Below are 20,742 nucleotides of genomic sequence, written 5' to 3'. Positions count from 1 at the left end.
GCTGGAGAACTAAACAAGGCGTCACACATCACCCCCATGAAATTTTATGGTATTCAGAAAAGAGCTCTGAGGCATATCTATACCCAGTACATAAGTAGTCATACAAGAGACAAAAATTACAAAGGTTGTAAGAGAAAAAACACAAAAGTAGGAGCCTAGAACAAGAGTGGATGAGTATTTTCTATGAAGTTGAAATAGTAAGTACTTCAGGCTGGCAGACCATATGGACTTTTCTTCAACTAAAAACTCTGTAGTTACACTAGAGGAATAGCTATCAACAAAATGGAAAATAATGGACATGACGTGTTCTAATGAACTCTATTCTTTATTTACAATAACTAGAGGCAGGCCCACAGTTTACCATTACTCTGGAAATAAGAAAAATATTTTACCTATGACACCTACTCCCTCCGTCCCAGAAGGAACTTTGTAGATTCATTTAATGACTAGTGTTCTAGGAAATTATGCCAATATCTTCCTTTTATACTACTGTAATCAGTACATAGAATATTTTAATTGTAAATTATAGTTATAAAAGAACCAACTGTGTGGCAAAGAAAAGTAGAGGACTTATACTTCCTGTCAGCTACTGTGGATTAAAGTAGACATGAATGGGATTCTTGGAACTTATTTCTAGAGGCCTTAGCATGTAGCCAAATGCTTTAAACCTGTATCTATAAAAGTCAATAAAACACTTATTAGCAATAGTGACAATTCTAGCGACTATGAAATACTGAAAATATACCCTGAGCCAAGCATTATGCTAGCAGCTTTATTTTTACAGTTTAAACCTTTTATGTTGGCAACATCATTATCCCCATTTTAGAAAGGCTGGCTGTAAGTATCAAAGAGTTAAGAAAGATGCTAGCAAATAGCCGGGGCAAAACTTAAACCAAACATGTCAGAGCCCATGCTCTTCACCATTACAAGGGAATTGCAACCCTCTCTGACTTTCATATGTTACTATATGATTGAGAGGCAAAACAATAATAAAGCAGAGTCAGTATATGTAATTCTCTTATGTAACAATTCTATATTTCTTTAATAACTTTTTAAGGATAATTTAGTTTATGTAAATGAGTGTTTTGACTCCATGTATGTCTGTGTACCATGTATATGCCTGATACCTGCAGAAGCTAGAAGCAGGCATCAGATACCCTAAAAGTGGAATTATGCACAGTTGCGAACTGTTGTATGGGTACTGAGAACCGAACCCAGATCTTCAGCAAGAGCAGCAAGTGTCATTAGGATAAACTTCATTGCTGGGGTTATACTGAGTGTCAGGGAGAGAAGGTAATACAAAAATCTTTTTAATGCTTTCCATCTTCATTGTAGTAAAGACACAAATGTATACATACAATAAAGATATTCAAGGTTCACTGGGTAAGAGCACTTGCTACCAAGCTTGATGACCTAACTTTGAACCCTGAACCACATGGTAGAAGAAACAAAGAAACTACTCCTGTCTTACACTTACTCCTCTAACTTACAAACACATGCATGCCCACATACATACACAATATATTTCTTATAACTGTGTTAATGAAAATCTAGTTTCACTCACTTATTTCAGGTGTTCCCTTAAATGCTACATTCTTACCCTATCTTAAATCACAATCTCAACAACTTCAGCATCCCTTTCTCCATTTCTTTGTTCCATTCATCTTCAGAATAACAACAGATCTAACATTTATAACTACTTTGTGTTTATTCATTATTGTCTGTCTCTCCCCAATAAACTCTGAAGCACCATATTTTGGGAATATTCTGTTTACTGTTATACAACCTAGAATTTACAACATTAGCACTGTATATTTGGATGAATGATAAGACATAATCATTTTTTTTGAAAAAGCTATGATACATTTTGTTGTGGAAAATGTCATGGCCAGTATGGAAATGAAAGGGGTGCTAGAGAAAAGTTTTTCAGTCCATAATTGTGGGGAAGGCACAGTAACCAGAGCATGAAGTGGCTGGGCAGATTGCAACCCCCTTCAGGAAAGGGTGCCAAAATGCTGGTACTCACTCTCATTTGATCTAGATATCATACAACTGTGCTGCCCTCATATAGAATGAATCTATGCACCTCAATTAACCTAATCTAGAAATTCCTTCACAGGCATGACCAGGTTTGTCTTTTACATGATTACAGATCATACTAAGATCATGTAATAGATCATATAATCATACAATCTAACCACCACAGACCCAAGTAACATATTAATTAAGTTACACTTTCAGTAATGAACAGATCTCCCAGATAGATGCATCAATAATAAAATAAACACAAAAACATTTTTTAGGGGCCAGCAAGATGGCTCAGTGGAGAAAGACACTTCACATGTAAGTGTGGAGAGCTGAGTTCATTTCCAGAATTTATAGGATGACAAGAGAAAAACAACCCCCAAGGACTGTCCTCTGACCTCTGAACAAGCATCAAGGCATACCTAGGTAAGCATACAGACATACATGCACATACACATACAAAATAATAGTAAAATTTAATTAACTGGACCAAACAGACATATAAAACCCTACATTTTAATATATAATCTTTTAAAGCATACACAGAACCATGTGAAGGACTGATCACATACATGCAAGGCCACATGACATCTTACAAATCAAACAAGACAAATATTACATCAGGTATTTTTATAGCTGTAATAAAGCAAATCTGGGAATCAATAACAAAGGGAGCTAGAAATACACAAAATGTGTATGAAATATAGATGCTCTGGTTTTTGTGTGAGCAAAACTCATGCTGTTTAGGTGAGGACAAAGGAAAAAGATAATGGAACATCACACCCAGAATAATTTAAAACAAAAACAAAAAAATACTCCTAGATAATAGCAAGTATTTTCAAGATAAGTGCAGAAACTACAGCACCCATAGCACTATTACAAAACTTTTAAATGGTATAGCTATTTAGGAAAACAGGTTACCATTCCCTCAAGATTTTAATTACAGAATCGCCATGTGACCTAGAAATTCCACTCGTGTGTGTGTGTGTGTGTGTGTGTGTGTGTGTAAATGAAAAATATCTGACCAGTAACTACAAACATTCAATGCTCGCAATAGCCTGCCTCGCTCTGTATGTGTGTGTGTGTGTGTGTGTGTGTGTGTGTGTGTATAAAACCAACAAAGATACAATCTGAATATCAACAATATGTAACATATTCTAACACTATTTGACCAAAAATAAGAATTCAATGCTGGGAACCTGCTACTCCAACAGGCCAACATGACCTCCTGAACAGCACAAGACTTCTGGGCTGGGCTGTGGTTCTAGCACTAAGGCATGCTGACATGTAAACCAAACAAGCACACCTTTAATACCCAGCACTCAGGAGGTAGAGGCAGACAAATCTCTGTGAGTTCAAGGCCAGCTGTGCATGTCTTTTGCTAAGCCTCTTCTCTGCTGTCTTTTGGTGTGCCTCTCCTAATGTAGATGTTAGATGTTCTACCTTGAGTAAGCTTTGGTCAACCCAAGGTTGGTGAAAGTGAATCCCGGGAAGCTGAAAGTGCAGTTGGGAGGCATGTAAGAGGTATGTGGCTCTGTGGGATCCTCAGGTGTTTGGACTGAGGTCTTCAGGGTGGGCTGTGCTACCTGTATGAGGTGTGTGACTACAAAGGCCATTCTTATTTCTTCAGTTTTTCTTACATTATCTTGCAGCTTCCAGTTAATAAATAAAAGCTAAATTCTATAAGTCAATGAACATTTACAGGACATAAAGATTACTTGTCTAACAATGTGATCAGTAAATAGGCTTTCCACATGACTTAAATTGCCTGAAAATGAGATAACCATATTTCAAAAGTGCAACAAAGAAGAAAGACATTTTTAAAGAGGGTGGAGGGACAGACCCAAAAATCACATGTGAGCACCAGGATGTAGCAATTCAAATCCCTAAGAATACTAGATATTATCTCTCTTTATCCTTAAAATATGCAATATACATAGCAGTGCACATTCACAATAAAACAGTACTGACTTTACATCTACTATTTTCTCTTTATCCCAACCACAAGTGAAATCAAACAGGAGACTTGAAACCTATGACTTAGTGCAAAGGAAAACTAAAATGAATAGTTAATGAAACTAAGATCACTAATTTTAAATGCACGTACTGATATTCAAACACCAAAAGTTACTTTTTAGGACTGATTGATTTACTGTCTGTCTTAATATTAATGGACTCTACATTAATCAGTTTGATTAGCTGAAGACAATCCCTACAAAACAATTTTTTTAAACTATGTAATGTGCCATGGTACACAATAGGAGGGGTACAGAACATATGAAATGCAGATATTTATCTATCCAGTCTTCCCTCTAGACATACCTAATTATTTAATATTGCCCTAATCAGGTTATATAAATCCCTAAATTATGTAAATCCCTCACATTAAATGACAGTCTTAAATTGTAAGAGAAATTATTATTATATGATAAAATAAACTGGTCAACAGAGCAAATTTTAATTTTGGCCTCAATTATTCTGGTAGTAAAGAAAACAAAAGAGTAAATCTACAAAGAAAGAGTGAGTTAATGTAAAGGACTTGAGCTGAGTAATGCAGCCTACCACTTTTTAGTATGTAAGTGATAAAAAGTATGAAAAAAAAAAACCAATAAAATATCCAGGAATAAAATTATCAAGACTAACCCAGTAAGAAAAACTGAAAGACAGAAAAAGTAGACTTAAACAAACTGCATTTTTTATTCTTATGTAATTCAACATTTGAAATGTCAGATCTTCCTAATGTATAACCTTAATGAAATCCCAATTAAAAATTCCAATAGAGGGAAGAGCTTAGCCATAGCCCTCACACAATGTGCCAAGTTCATCAAGAGGTGCCAAGAACTCAAGTAGGTACCCCTAAATCATCCCCTGGGCATCATTATCCTCTAACCAACATGGTCTAGAAAGCAATGCCCCCCCCACTTTTTTTTTTTTTCCCCCTCTTTTGGGTTTTTGAGACAGGGTTTCCTGGCTGTCCTGGAACTCCCTTTGTAGGCCAGGCTGTCCTCAAACTCATAGAAATTTGTCTGCCTCTACCTCCCAAGCGCTGGGATTAAAGGTGTGCACCACCACTGCCACACTGCCCATTTCTTTTTTATATATAAGCAGAAGGCCTACAATGTTAGATCACAGATGCTACTTCTAAACAGGGATTAGCCAGGCCTTATGAAATATCCAGGACCTTTCATAAGCTGCCTGCTGCCAAGCCTGACAATCCCCAGGTTTCACTAGTGGAAAAGACAAGAGTCCTACAATTTGCTCTCTTACCTCTACACTTGTCCCTAGCATGAATGTCTCTCCCAAATCCTACACATACAACTGAAGTGTAAATGTTAAGTATTTATACTTTTCTCCAAACCAACTGGTAACTTTTATATAAGTTTACCCCCACTTCAGCAGTTGTCTGTTGAAGATTCAGAGATTGAACAAGATAGCAAAACAAGAAACCATCACAAAGTGGTTCTCATCACTTAGGAAGTACAATGTTAAATGACAAAACAAATCAATAAAAAATTAAGTCCGCGCCAGTTGTGGTCTGTCATCTGTAATTAATTGGAACCCTGAGCAGGCTTGGCCACAGAGGATTGTGAGTTTCAGAGCAGCCTGGGCTGTACAGACGGGAAGAGGAGGCAAATGGAAGGAAAGGGGAAGGGGAGGGAAAGGAGATGAGGGAAGAAGGAGGGGAGGGGCAGAGGACAGAAAAGGAAAGGGATATAGCTCAGTGGTTAAGAGCAATATAATTTAAACACACACACACACACACACACACACACACACACACACACACACACACACACACACACACCAGGTTTTTACCTTAAATCGCTTGTCCTGCAAAACTTTCTTGATGGCAACCAGTTCTCCTGAATCACAAAGTTTGGCTTGATATACCACACCAAATGACCCATTTCCAATCACTTTAGTGTCTGTATAGCTGACTTCCTGTGGTCTGTCAGGACCCTGTCCAGGAGTTGCCACCACTGTGGTCACCTTGCTGCCATCTTTATCTCCTACAGGAAGAGAGAGATTTAAAACAAAAATTAAAACTGTATAGAAGTATGCCCCCCCCCAAAAAAAAACGGCCCAATACTTACATTCATTACTTAAATATTTATTAATTCAGCATATAAGATAGTTTTCAGTTACAAGCAATTTAACCCACCATTTACTTAGCTGTTCTAGTTAAGTTCATTCTACTTCACTGCTGAAAACGACTGCCTATAATGTAAATGTATTGTTCTCTTATTAAATAATGGCATTGTGAAGGGGAGGTCTGGAGGAAGGGGAATAACAGAGAATAACAGAGGACAACAGGGAGGGGAGATTTGATCAAAGAAGTTTGTGTGTGTGAAACAATAACTAATTTTTAAATACTACTAATGGGAAGCCAGGTATCATGGGTCATGCCTGGAATCAAGGCAAGCCTATCACAAGCCTAGGCACATACCGAAGGTCTATATAAATAAATGCAACAAAGTTGCCCCAACTCAAAGTACAAATAGTGGACTCCCCTGGGATCTAACTTTCTAACTTTTTAAAAGGCCATTTACTTGAAAACAAAATAAATGTAATTAAAAGTTCTGATCATTCTGCCTTTTGGAAAGTTAAAGCTTTGAGTTGTTACTTTTATTCCCTTTTAACAAATTAGCAGAATACCTTTGAGATAAGTCACATAAGAAAATTAACTTTTTTGGGGGGGAGGGAGGCACAAGGTTTCTCTATATAGTAGCCCAGGCTGTCCTTGAACTCAAAGATCAACCTGCCTCTGCCTCCCAAATGTTGGGAGGAAAAGAACTTTAATTGGATTATAACAAGTAAAACAAAGCACAATAAATCCCATTCTGAATTGAGCCCAGTATATGGCTTACCAGTATACCCATCTCATTTACAGACCTTTCCTTACCTTTTTGCGTTGCCTCATCCTTAGCAGCAATCCATATGGCCCCCTTCAAGCTCAAGCCCAACTCTCCATTTGACTAGGCAGCCCACAATTGTTTCTGAATTCCAAACTATCCTAGGCTACCTGTCACCTGGTTCTCAAGAGCTTTTAGTGTTCTTTTAGTGACTGCACAATACACTAGAATCATGATGAAATGACAATTATAACTCCCTCTATGCTTTTCTAACAAATCTAGCATCAATCCAATGCAAAGTATAAAACTATATGTACTTAATGTAAGTTCTTTAGCCTAACTGAACTATATCTTTTTCTATTTCTCTTCCATCATGCCTTTTACTTTTAAGTTGCCAACTGAACTCATACTAACCTAATGAAAAAGTAACTCTCATAGGCATTTTCCCATATCAAACACCAGTTGCTTGATAATAGCAATGTTGGTGGCATACAATGACCAATATGTATATCCATGTAATACAGACAAAAGCCAATATGCAGTGGCTCTGAGATCAACCTTTTCTTAAAAGATGCCCTTCATATCAGATACCAAAACAATGACTGAAGTTTATGAATAACTTCTAAAAAGGAGGGCCAGGAGATTTACATATAGTCTAGCATTATGTCTAGCTTCAAGGCAAAACACTCAAAAATACATTACTAATGCGAACTTCAAATTAGCATAGTATTGAAAGACAAGTCAATGCCACAATGCACACAAACAGCAGCATAAATCGACACATATATTGTGGTCCTCAGAGCTCTTAAATGTTCATTTATGTCATAACTTCCAGTAAAATAAACCCAGTGTTCTCTAAAATAACTTTAATTCTAAATTATCTGTTCTGTCTTCAAGATTCTAACTATGCTAATCTTAATTACGATTTTTCAATTGGTTGTAAATTCTATCTACCCACACACACCCCCCAAAAAAAGTAGTTTTCTTGTCTTTTCCATTTATTTTTTATTTCTCCTTCTTCTTCCTCCTCCTTTGTCCCCCTCCTCCTCTTCATCTTTGAGTTTTTGGAGGCAGGGTTTCTCTACATAGCTCTGGCTACCCTGGAAACTAACTAACTATCTTATCTATCTATCTATCTATCTATCTATCTATCTATCTATCTATCTTGGATTTTGAGATCCATCTGCCTTTGTCGCTTAAATGCTGGGCTTAAAGAGTTGCACCACCAAACCCAACTCATTTTTAAAGACAGATTCACACTTTTAAGAGGTCCATAGCAGTGAAATGCGGAAAAATTAAATATAAAGCAATGAATGCTCTTTATTATCCAGTTATTTAAAAAAAATAATAATCCCAAATAATGTCCTAAAGTCTTTTCTCTGTAGAATGAGAGCCAAAGCTATGGAACTATAAGTCCATTGAACAGGTCTGCTTTCCAAATCTAAGCGATCTGATTCACAGAACAAAGCATTCCTACTTTAAAGCAGATAACTTGTATGAATGGTTGCTGGGTTCCACAGTACAAAGGAAATGTATGCCTTTCTGCTGTATGAAGACATTTCAACACAGTTTGGAATTGGTTCCTGTAAGACATGCCACCACAGTGGCATCCGTGATGACCTTCCTCATTTGCCTCCTCAGGTAGTACTTGAAAAACCACCTTTCTGTTTCAGGAGGTTGGGAACAAACTCAACCAGCACAACCCTGGGATTGATCACTTTTTTTCATTCCAAGTCCTAAGGTTGGTAACATCTAGCTATCCTAACATCCTGATTGGCAAGTGGGAAAAGGTACAAATAAAGGTAACTGATGAAAGAGTAGAGTGGACAAACTATTCAAGATTTGGAAGGAGTGGGAAGAAGGGGGACAGAGCCTCACTGTAGATCTGGCTGGTCTGGAAAAGATTATACAAAGATCCTCCCAAGCCGCTATATTACCACACCCAAAACAAAGAGATTCTTGAGGCCTGATACCCACAATAGACAACAACCAATCCTTTAGTAGAAATGAAAAGATTTGCCCTCAGGCAGTTAGAGAAGACTGCAGAGAACTCTTATGTCACATCTCTACCAACCTGACATGTCTGGAGTACACTAGAAACAATGGCACAAAGGCTATACATTAACAACTCAATCCTAGAACTTTTATTCCAAAACCATCAAGCTTTTATTCCAAAACCATCACACTTTTCTGACTGCTTTATTCAGAGTTTAACTTCAGAAATGAGCTGGGTATGGTGGTGCAAGCATTTAATCCCAGAACTAGAGAAGCAGAGGCACCTGGATCTCTCTAAGTTCCAGGCCATCTTTGTGAGTATATATAATGAATTCCAGAATAGCTAGAGCTTTGTTGAGAGACAAAACAAAGAGAAAGTGAAAAAGACAAGAAATTAAGATCTTTTGAAGCAAAGAATTTACAGCCAATTGAAAAACCATAATTAAGATGAACATAGTCGGAATTTTGAAGATGGAACATGAACAACAAGAGTCAAGAACACAACAAGGTAATACTGGGGGAAAGGTAACGAACATTACTGCACTGGCAATTAGTGACTGGTGTGCCAAAGAAAAGCACGTCATTGGTGGCATGGGAATCAGCTGATTTGGCAACAGCATAACAACTATATAAACTATGATAACTTCCCACCTCACAGTTCCATATACTTTAATATTAACATAAAAATGAGGACATATTATATCACCTATGCAAATAGGAATAGGTAAGAAAAACTAGCTTATAAACTTTAACACAATGCCTTGTATAACCCATCTGCTGCCTGAAGACTGATTTCACATGCTTTCTTACTTCCCCAAAAGGAGAAAGTCTAGTAATAGCCTGTGAAAAGATCGGCTCCAGAATGGCAGAAAGTATTAGAATGCAGAACAATCTTTACAGGGTCCCATCCTTGACTACTTATTCACAACTATTAGAAGGCATTTCTAAAAATAGTTTGGCAATATTATGTCTTGAAACTTTTACCTCCCAAAAGCACATGAAAAATAAAACCTTCAAACACTAGACTCTGTGATCATCCAAATAATTTAACATTAACCACTTAGATTACTATGTACCACAAAAGACACCATTAAAAAACAAAATCCTCATGAAGATCTAAAAATAACAAATCTGTCACATTAGAAAAAAAAATAACCACTTTGCCTAAAACTAAATTTCTTAGATTACACGGCATAATAATTTTTCTCTAGTTATACAACACAAACTATTAAAATAAAGTTGGTCTTCAAAAGCCATCACCTTCTCTCAGAGACAACAGTAGAGCTGTGGCAATTCCCCACAGCTCCAGCCCTGATTCTTGACCCTGAAACAATCAGAATCTGGTCACATGGTACACATTTCCTACTACAATTAAAACAACAACGTAAAGGTGTGTCTTCCTGCTTTTTATATAATAGAGATCCTAAATATATAGATCCCTCATGAAAATATAGAAAAATCATTTGCAATAAAACAACCACCGTCCATCCAGCAAGAAGGCCTACTGTGAAACCCTGCGATCCCAGCAAAATGCACTATCCGCATGAAGGGAAAGAACCTATGCTGGAAAGCTGTCCTCTGCCCTCCATACCCGCAGATGGAACACGCACTCTCTCTCTCTCTCGCTCTGTCTCTCTCTCTCTCTGTCTCTCTCTCTCTCTCTCTCTCTCTCTCACAGACACAGACCAACTATCTCTGATTGGAAACTGTTAAGTATAGAATACAAATGTGGAAATGAACATCCAAAAAAATAAGAAGCCCACCTCAAGAATAAAGATGAGACTCTAGCACTGTCTTTTTTTTATGTGAATTAATAAATCTTAAAAGCATACAGCCATTTTTTTTTTCCATTTCCTTCTTAAAGGGGACAGTTCTCAAGAAAAAGCAACAGTGGACCATGTTTAAACAGGAGGCTTTTAGAGAATATTAATAAGCCACACAACCCACACAAATGGCCCTGAAAGCTGTCCATGTGTTGCTCTAGTGACCTGAAGTGGGAAGCAGAGTTGCCTCAAGAACATGGTCTTCATGTAAATAACACAAACTGAACGGACTGTAACATGCCTTCTGGGGCTACAGACACTGCCAAGCTTCCTCGGTTCCCAACTAAGAGCATTACTGTGTGGGAAAATGGCACTACCTATCATTTCTTGATCATGAAGAGATGGGACTGTAATTTTCAAGTAAGATTATGGTTCTCAGAAAAGGAAACACACTCACTTGCTGTTGTCAATTTTTCAGGTTAAAAAAAAGTCAATTCTTATCTTTAAAAGTTGGCTAAAGAAAAACTGTTAAAGCAAGATGCTCTCCCCAAATAAACAAACTTGCTTAGAAACACAAACAACATAAAAGTGACAAAACAATCAAGAACTGAGGCCTACAGATTCAGAATGAGACAAATTCTAAAGCCTCACAGTGAAAATAAAGGTCTCTGCTCTTTTCTGGGGACTCTCTAGACCACAGTGCAACAGTTCAGACATTGGAGCAAATGAAGCTGAGGAAGAAGAGGAATACCTGGAAATCAGATGAAGTCAATCTAATTAGCAACAGCACAGTAAAAATTCCAGGGTGATGTCTAAGTTAATCCATTATCAAGTTTAAAAAAAAAAAAACAAACCTATCCTATCTAAACATAATCCTATCTAAAACAGTAGAGAAAAAACAAAAAAGCAAAAACAACAGACTGAATGTGTGTTTCTGAAAGGGCTAGCCTGTGCTGCCCCATTCTGAAAGGGCTAGCCTGTGCTGCACTGTGCTCGCTTACCTCCCTCCTGTAGCACTGGTTCTAAACACACAACATGAGCACTTTGTGCTGCCACAACACAAACTGCCAACCAAACACTGCTGCCTGAAACCCCCGATTCCCATTTAAAACCACTATACATATGAACAACAGTCGTGTTTACTATATATACAACGCTTTCTGCTCTTACAGAAATAGGACTTCCGTGTTTTTCTATCATCATCCCTCAACATCTAACAAGTTAGACGTCTTTGTACTATTAGAATGTTTTCTTTTTAAAATTGATGGTGAGGCTGGAGAGATGGCTCAGTAGTTTAGAACAACTGTTGCTCTTGCAAAGGACCTAGATTTAAGTCCCAGAACCCCTCTAGTGGACTTACAGTTAGTTACCAGCTATAACTCCAGTTCCAAGGGATCCAACACTTACCCTCTCCTGCTATCTGTGGGCACCGGGCACATGTCATGACATACACGCATGCAGGCAAACAAATCTTAAAAACAGATGTAATATGTACATTTGTTTTAGAATTTTAAAATTACATTGTTTCAGTGTCTATGCAAACTCTCGATTTTGGGAGTAGTTTCTCTCCCACCACTATGGAGTCCAGGGCTTGAACTCATGTCATAGGGATTGTACAGTAAGCGCCTTTCCCCACTCAGCAATCCTGCTGGCACCATATACCTATTTTAGATAGTGATACACCTCACATGGCAAAAAAAAAATTTCAAAACAAAAAGGGGGTGCAAGAAGATAAAGTTTAAGAGGACCAGCTCTAGGATACCCTGCAATCATTACCACCTTGGGCAAATAGGGAATGCACTTTCCCTGGTGACCTAGCAGGACTGTGCTGTGATGGGTACAAAAAGGACAATGTTATAACTGCTATGAACACAAACCCTCATTTGTATGAAAGACTCCTTGTGACTGCTGAAAGTGCCCCTTTTCTACCTATGTAAGAAGGCTATCTGCTTCACTTTGTGAGCCAACTAATAGACTGCTGTGTTGTCGCCTTCCCTTATGTTGCAACATCAGGCTCAGTAAAGTTTCTTGAATGGGCTTTTCTTAAGAAGACAGTAGTGACGGGAGAGACAGACAGTGGCCACAGCAGTACTGAGGGGAAGAGTAGAGTGGTGGCAGCAACAGAACACCATGCTATAGAGGCTGCAGAGCTCCTAGTTGTTTTGACAGCAGCAGATGAGGTGGATCCACCAGATGAATAGCAAAAGCAAGCCAAACTCAATAAACACCAGAGGCATGGGAGCTACACAATGCCTAGCAGAGACAGGAAGCAGGGGCAGAGCTAAACAGAGCTCCGGGTGCAGTGATGTCACTAGGTGCATTTACAGTTACAGAAGAGGTAGGTTACAAAATAGGTTGTGGCCAAAACAGCAGAAGCATCAACAAAAAACAAAACAAAACAAAAAAGGCAGAGGTAGCTACCTCCCAAGCAGTGGCAGCCATGACAGTGGCCAAAGAGCTCAAAACCTAGGTCTATACAATGCAAGGCCAGCTGTCTTGAAAGGCTAAAGAATCCTACAGGAACCGTAACAATTGTAAAGATAACTGACCTAATAAATAGGCTACACAAGAGATATAAAACACTAGAGGGAGCTGCCTACTATTGTTACTGCTTGCTTGCTGCCACTGCGATCAAACTGTAAGGCACAAAAAAGGTGGACAAGATCAATACTTAAGAGCTTTTCCTCGCCTGCCCACATTCCAAGTAAAAACCAAGTTTTGAACCATACACTCTACTTTAACAGGCTATCTGTAATAATAGCAGGGTGCTACTTCAAAGAATCCCTGAGGAATACTAACACTGACTAAGTAGTGTTGGGGTTTTTTGCTACGATATACTGGGTGCTCAATAATTTGTACCCTTTGAATTTTGACAGAAAAGAGCGAGATTCTCCCTCTCAGCTCAGCTCTTTTACCGTCTGTGACCTACTGCAGTGCTTATCACAATGGCCTATACTTAGTCTCTCACTTCACAAGGAGCTCTTAGGAAAACAGGTTATCTTGATCATTTCCCTTCTGTTTATTATTAGCACAGGATTTAGCACAATGAAAGTGCTCAGCAAATGTTTACAGGATTTACAAAAACCATTCGAGCAGAGAAACTGTTACAATCTGAGAACTGACTATACTTTAGGCCAAACATAATAGTGCCTTTACTTTTTTCTATGCTTGCCACTGACAGGATCCAAACTCTGGGGGTAAAGCATATAATTGCCTTTGTAACAGTAAAATGTAATTCTGGACTCACTGAAAACAGGTAGTGTTTGCCATACATGGGTTTAACACAGGCAGAATAGTTGCCCTATTCCAGCAACATGCTATGTATGGCCTTTGCTATTAAGACAACACACGACTCTCCAGGTCCAAAACCCTATGTGTTCAACAAAACTAAAAACCTCAAATATTTCACACAAGATCCGATAACATAATCTATAGCTATCCAAAATTTTACTTGGAAATAGTTAAATTTGAACTAATTTTAATTAACTTGTTTTTATCTTCTCTTACAAGTATAACTGTACTTTAAAACAAGCAATAACTCCAAAACGAGAATGAACTGCATTTAACAGTCTGAACTTCAGAATTATTTTCCTAAAAATCATAGAATCAAGCATACTTTCTTTTTTTTTTTTTTTTTTTTTTTTTTTTTAGCTTCCATGAACAACATAATCAAACCAAGCCCCAAATGAATAAATACTCCACTTGATCTAACCCCACACTTGAAATAATTACAAGACCAATTTTAGAAACAAGTTCTGACTGGTACCTAAAAGATTTGCATGGTGTGCAAACAGCACTTTAACAACCTTAATTTTAATTCGCTTACCAAACTGCCCAACTGTGAAAAGAAAGACAGATAGTACTTCTTCCTTTAAGAAAGCTAAGTCTCCAAACTATCAGGGAAGGAAGACTCAATTGTAATTGGTTACAGTAAAAAAGCAAACAATTACTTTAAGATCTATGATTCTAATTCAATGAGGGTTTGTTTCTTGTTAACTACAAATCCAAGTATAGCACCAGAGTTAACACTCTACATGTTTCACAATGGATTAAGTCTGTTTGGGACCTACCACCCATCCCTTCATTCCAAAGGACATAAGCTAGTGAGTGGCTCACTCAATTCTACCTTCCCCTGAAATATGCACCAAAGATAATCAAGCTTCTTTGTAATGAGGCCTTCTCTGTATCCCCAGCTCCTAAATACCCACATGGAGATGTTATATTAATTATGAAAGATCAACCTTAGCTTAGGCTTGTCCCTCTATGTCTTATAACTTAAATTAACCCCTTTATATTAATCTATGTTTTTGCCTCATGGCTTTTTACTTTTCTTCCATTCTGCACATGTCTTTTTGGTGTCTAATGCTGACCTAGACTCATCTTTTACTCCCCACCCTCTCTCTCTGCCTACAAGTCCTGTCTATACCTCCTGCCTAGCTATACATAGTTCAGTTTTTTAATCACAACAATCACAGCAATACATTTTCACAATGTTCAAATATCCCACAAGACTTCTTTCCCACAGCACATCACACAAGTATAGATTCATTTTTACACACATTTTAAAGTGGAAGATTATTAAGCTGAAAATTGCTGTTAAATATCATTGACAGCAGGGTTTGCATTCTCTGGATTACTGCTTACTCCAGGTAGTCCTATGTGTCTCACTAGTCACTATTTAACAACTAGAATGCACTACATAATGGCAACACTCATGTTCATCACATTTCTTGGAATGACTCCATTTCACACCTACACACACAACAGACTGTAAAGTAACTGCTCATATAAGTAAAAAACTCTGTAGCTGCCAGTACTCTTCAGAGACTTCATACAGCTGAAGTGACTGAAATAAGCATGCTAGACTTAAAAAGATATGACAAGCAACTAGAGTATTAACAATCCTCACTAGGCCCAATCATGATCACCACATACCAACATCACAAGCAATATGTTTATGAATACTGTAGAGTTTACAAAGTACATTATCATATGTTATCTCATTTAAACCAAGCCATAATCCTAAAAGGGAGATAAAGACCAACTTGAAACCATGGAGGGGAGGGTTAAAGCTCAAAAACTACTTGAAATTATTCAGGATTAATAGTAAGAACAAAAACTAAGCCCTGGCCATCCAGCTCTCAAGTTCCGTGCACTGCAATGCAAGTAGACATGAACTGAACTGAGTCATGTGCTCTCCACAGTAATACAAGAAACTCGGTCCAAAAGAGTGGAGTCGCCACACCTTCTAATACAAAGTGCAAGGACACCTTTAAAATATAACAGCTTCACTTTTGCCTGAGATATAAAGCTACTTGACATATGCATTAATCATCCAAAATGGGTAAAAGGAAAGCCAGAATTTCCCTATCAAATAAGGAAATTGGTAACAAATATTTAAGCAAATGTATACCAATACAAAAGAATAATCAACTGCTTGATATAAGCTGTTACTCTTCCAAGAACAGAAGGAACATGAACGGAAAATGGGGAAGCATGACTTTTCTATAAGCAAAGAGAAATTTGAAGAGCAGATCTTAGTGCGTAACCAAGAGTTTTGATTAAAAAGTTATACTTTTATAAATTCCAAAGTATAAATCTGCTTAAAAATAAGTTATTAAATGAAAATCCCCCTAGTTTAGAAACTACTTTAATACCTTTGATGTCAAATCATTCAAATAAAAATGGAAAGACAGCACACCGCTTCCCCACTTCACATTCTGAACAGACTCCAGAGACACTCGACAGTGGCTACTGCTCAGCACAAGGACATCATCAGTAATCATTCACAGAAACCCTTCCTGCTTTCATGAGCTTGTAACATTTTTATAACCACTAAATCAATCCCAGACAGTTGTCAAATATCTCAGGTTACTCTATCTTCCACTGTTCTTTCAAATCTTAGTTATTCCTTTTTCCTTCCTACATATTTCATCCCAAATCCCAAGATCTAAAATCAACCTTAGCCATAGGTAGTTGGGGGAGGGGAAGGAAAGAGAGGGAGGGAGGGAGGAAGGGCAGGCTACTCTTCTGTGCCATCACCACACAAAAACATTGTCAGTGACTTATAAAGTGGACTATCCATTTACAATCACTCTACTTCCAGTGTCCCTCCTCCTACTTGCTATTAGTGAATTTTTTTATTTGTCACTGTGAATATGCAAATATCTATGGTAGCCACTGCTCGGTTATTAGAGCTTTGAAGGACAGTTCAGGAAAGTACATTTGAAAAGACATACTGAAGGTCAGTGGTGGTGGCACAAGCCTTTAATCCCAGCACTCGAGGCAGAAGCAAGAGGATCTCTGAGGAGGAGGCTAGTTCCAGGACAGCCAGGGCAACACGGAGAAACCCCTAATCTTGAGTCATCATGAAGACTTTCCTTTACTTCACTACTCTACTCTAAGGTACACAGGAATTAATTTTAAAAAGCCATATTCATAAAGGACAAAGACCCAGGATAAGGGGATATGCTACCAGGAAAAAGTCAATGATGGGCACTATATTGAAACTAAAGACATGGAGCAAACAGTTCATTTTAACCGTGTATAAACCTTTTTTTAAAGATGGAAATGTACTATGGGAAAAAAAAGATGCAAAAACAAAACTAAAGAGTGTAAGTGAACTCATGAGATGGTGGTATATGTACTTGTAGCTCTGAGCACTTGGCAATTCAATGGTAGCTTTGGTTACATGATGAAAATCCCCTTATAAAAACCTACAGATGGAAGAAAATACAAGAATCGATTTAGATGCTACAGAAGAACTTAAGGAAAAAGTGATAAAATAACAGGTTAAAAAAAAAAAAAAAAAAAAAAAAAAGAGGGAAAATCTGTTTGGTCCTTACACTAGACTGCTGTTGCTACAATAACAAATTGCCACTAGCTGGGTAGCTGACAAAACGAAAATTATTCTCTCTCAGTGTTGGAACCAGAAATTCAGAAATTTAAAATCTCAACCCCTCTTCTCCTCCCTGGGTTCAAAACCTGTCTTGTGTCCTTACAGCTGTGTCAGTCCACTCTGCTTCCTGTCTGTTCTCTACTGTGCTCTGTTCTAAGGATATCTGTCCCAATGGATAAACTAAGATGACCTCATTTCAAGATTCTTAAATTAACTGCAATCTACAAAAATCTCATTTTACAGATAAGACATAATCATGAGTTGCAGGAATTTGATGTGAATATTGTTCCTGACTGAAGATTTGAGCCCCACCCCCATAATTCGTAATTGTAGGTTGAAGTTTCTAAATCCCAACATGTTGACGTCAGGCTGTCCGGCCACTGATGGGTAATGAAATTTAAATGAGGTCATAAGACCTTTCTTTCTCTACCATGGAAAATCACAGTCAGAAGCTATCTACCCTCAAAGCAACAAGAAAAAAGAATTCAATCTGCTGGCATCCAGGGGCAAGAACTTTCAGGCTCAGGAACTGGGGTGGGGGGTGGGTAGGGGTTATGCCACTCTTCAGCCATCCAGGCCCTGGTATTTTGCTTAAGCATTTAAATTTATTTTCCAAAGGGCCGTTTTTGTTCTCAATTTATTCTTCAGCTTAACAGAACAAATCATAGCTCTAACAAGCAAGACAGAGCAAAGAACAGAGAGATGTGATAAACAGAATGGCAGGGAGGATAGGAAATCACAGTAGATAGACTCAATGAGAAGATTAAAGTAATCCTGGAAATGAATATGGAAAACAAAGATGAGTCACTGTTCCAAAAGTGAATTCTTACAAATGTCCCCCCTCAAAAATCCAATAATAAAAGCTTCTTGAAATTAAGAAAGCTGTATCTGTAAGAGAAATGATACATTGTAGATTAGAAAGAACAGGCACAAAGATTAAGCAAGCTGGAGGCAGAGGAAGACTGAGGTTTTTTTTTTTTTTTTTTTTTTTTTTAACTTATTTACTTATTTTTATTACATATACAGTGTTCTGTCTGCATATTTGCCTGCACTAGAGGGCACTAGATTTCATGATAGATGGTTGTGAGCCACCATGTGGTTGCTGGGAATTGAATTCAGGACCTTTGGAAGAGCAGTCAATGCTCTTAACCTCTGTGCCATCTCTCCAGCCCCAAGACTGTGAGTTTAGGGCCATCACTGGCTGCACAGGCCTCTGCCTTTAAAAAAAAAAAATTTATTTTTTTTTAAAAAGGAGGAAGTGCCTAGTTAAACTCAAGACCAAAAGTAATCTACCAGATAGACAACAATCAAACAAACATACAAATAATCACTAACCTGGAGGATAGGCAGCAATGTCCATCTTTGTAAAAAGCCTAGCACACTATATTATTTTGTTTTAGCTTTTAGGACAGGGGAGAAAGGATTTGAGCTTAAGAACCCTATAGTGAAAGGGATGGACAAATATGAACTTTAACTACTTCTGCACATGATAACACGGAAGCTGGAGGAAGAGAACTGTTATTAGTTACTTTTCTGTTGCTGTGATTTAACACCAAGACCAAGGCAATTTACAGAAGAAAGGGGTTTGTTCGGATTTATGGTTCCAGGAAAACAGGAGTTCATCGAGCATGGTAGTTGGAAGCATGGCAGCAGGGGCTGGAAGGTAACAGATCACATTTCTTATCACAAGCACCATTTAGAAGAAGCTAACTGGAAGTAGAGAGAGTAAGGCTACATGATATCAAAAGTGACTTCCAGTGATGGGCTGTACCACCTAAATCTCCCCAGCCAGCACCACAAACTGGGGACCAAGCCTGCAGGGGACACTTCATATTCAAAACATCCACCATGATGATTTCAAAGACTTGGTGTTCAGTCTACTTTCACCTTCCAGCTGTTAATACGGCTCAGGTCAGAAAGAAAAGAAATTATTTCAATCATTACTCTCATCCCTAAATTCCCTATGATACTGTATCTTGTTGACAGGAAATGCATACCATTTTCCAATTGTCCCGGCTAGTTTTATGTCAGCTTGGTAAAAGCTAAAGTCATCTGAAAGGAGGGAACTGCAATTAAAAAAAAAATGCTTCCAAACTATCCAGCTACAGGACATTTTTCTTAATTAATTTCTTAACTAGCGGGGGAGGGTCCAGCCCACTATGGGCAGGGCTACCCCTGGGTTCCATAATAAAGCAGGCTGAGGAAGCCATGAGGAGCAGGCCAGTAAGCAGCACCCCTTCATGGCCTTTGCATCCTGCCTCCAGGATCCTTCCCTGTTAAGAGTTCCTGTCCTAATTTTCTTTAATGGTGAACAGTGATATGGAAGTGTAAGCCAATTAATAGCCCTTCCCTCCCCAAGTACTCTGGTCATGGTGCTTCATCACAACAATAGTAATACTAAGACACCAATTTAACAGCATCTTAGTAAATTTCAACTTCAATATGGCAGAAAAGTGGCAAATATTCAATAAGCTATACTTTGAAGCTAGCAATATGCACTGTACCATTCTCTCCTGTACTGTTCCCAGTGGCTGATTATCTACAGGAGAGTGAGACTCAACCTGTCTGTCAGGACAATATTATAAAGATCTGTAGTTGCAAAACAGTGCAAACCCATACACAAATCTACCACTGTTAGAACAGATGACTAAATGCCATCTCTCCAATACATATGTACATATTAATTTTAAACACCACTTCTCTTTCATAATATGTATAAGGATTGGTAACTGCAAAGCCATACTCTGACCCAGTATTACACTTTGTAGGCATGTGACATAAAAAATGTGTATGTGTACAATCTCAACAAATGAATATATATATATATACACACACATATAAAATCTCAATGGATATATGTGTTTATGTATGCACATATATACACACACATTGAGATTTTATGTAGAATAGCAATAAACTAGAGCCAATCTAGAAAAATAGTAAAAAATAAAAAAAATCATTAGGTAAACTGTGATATGCACTGAAAGAATACTGACCAACTATTAAAATTACAAATGGTATTTGCTATGAAAGAGTTCTCTGCAATACAAGATCACATGGAAGAGCAGGTTATAAACTGTTATTTACTGTGTGGTCTCCAACATCAAAAAGTAAACAGGGATTGTCCTGAATCATGAAAATAGACATTTTTTCTTTTTTTGTACTTTTTTATAATTTCTAAATCACCTAAAACTGAGAACATTTTAAA

General features: G+C 37.8%; 1 protein-coding gene across 3 annotated transcripts in view; it reads right to left on the bottom strand.

Annotated features, from left to right (window-relative positions):
• The window catches only part of Gsk3b (glycogen synthase kinase 3 beta), a 126,259-nt gene that overhangs the window by 66,352 nt on the left and 39,165 nt on the right, over nucleotides 1–20,742 (bottom strand). For 2 of the 3 annotated variants that reach the window (XM_051191463.1, XM_051191464.1), the window contains exon 2: nucleotides 5,842–6,035. In XM_051191463.1, the coding sequence (XP_051047420.1) occupies nucleotides 5,842–6,035 (194 nt within the window). Of the gene's footprint in view, nucleotides 1–5,841; nucleotides 6,036–6,918; nucleotides 7,001–20,742 lie in introns of those variants that run through there. The other variant, XM_051191465.1, reaches the window with a different exon arrangement.

Source organism: Phodopus roborovskii, unplaced genomic scaffold (genome assembly GCF_943737965.1).
Source record: "Phodopus roborovskii unplaced genomic scaffold, PHOROB, whole genome shotgun sequence".
In the NCBI taxonomy this organism is placed as follows: Eukaryota; Metazoa; Chordata; class Mammalia; order Rodentia; family Cricetidae; genus Phodopus; species Phodopus roborovskii.
Note: the sequence above shows the minus strand (reverse complement) of the source record. Positions and strands in the feature narration are given on the sequence as shown.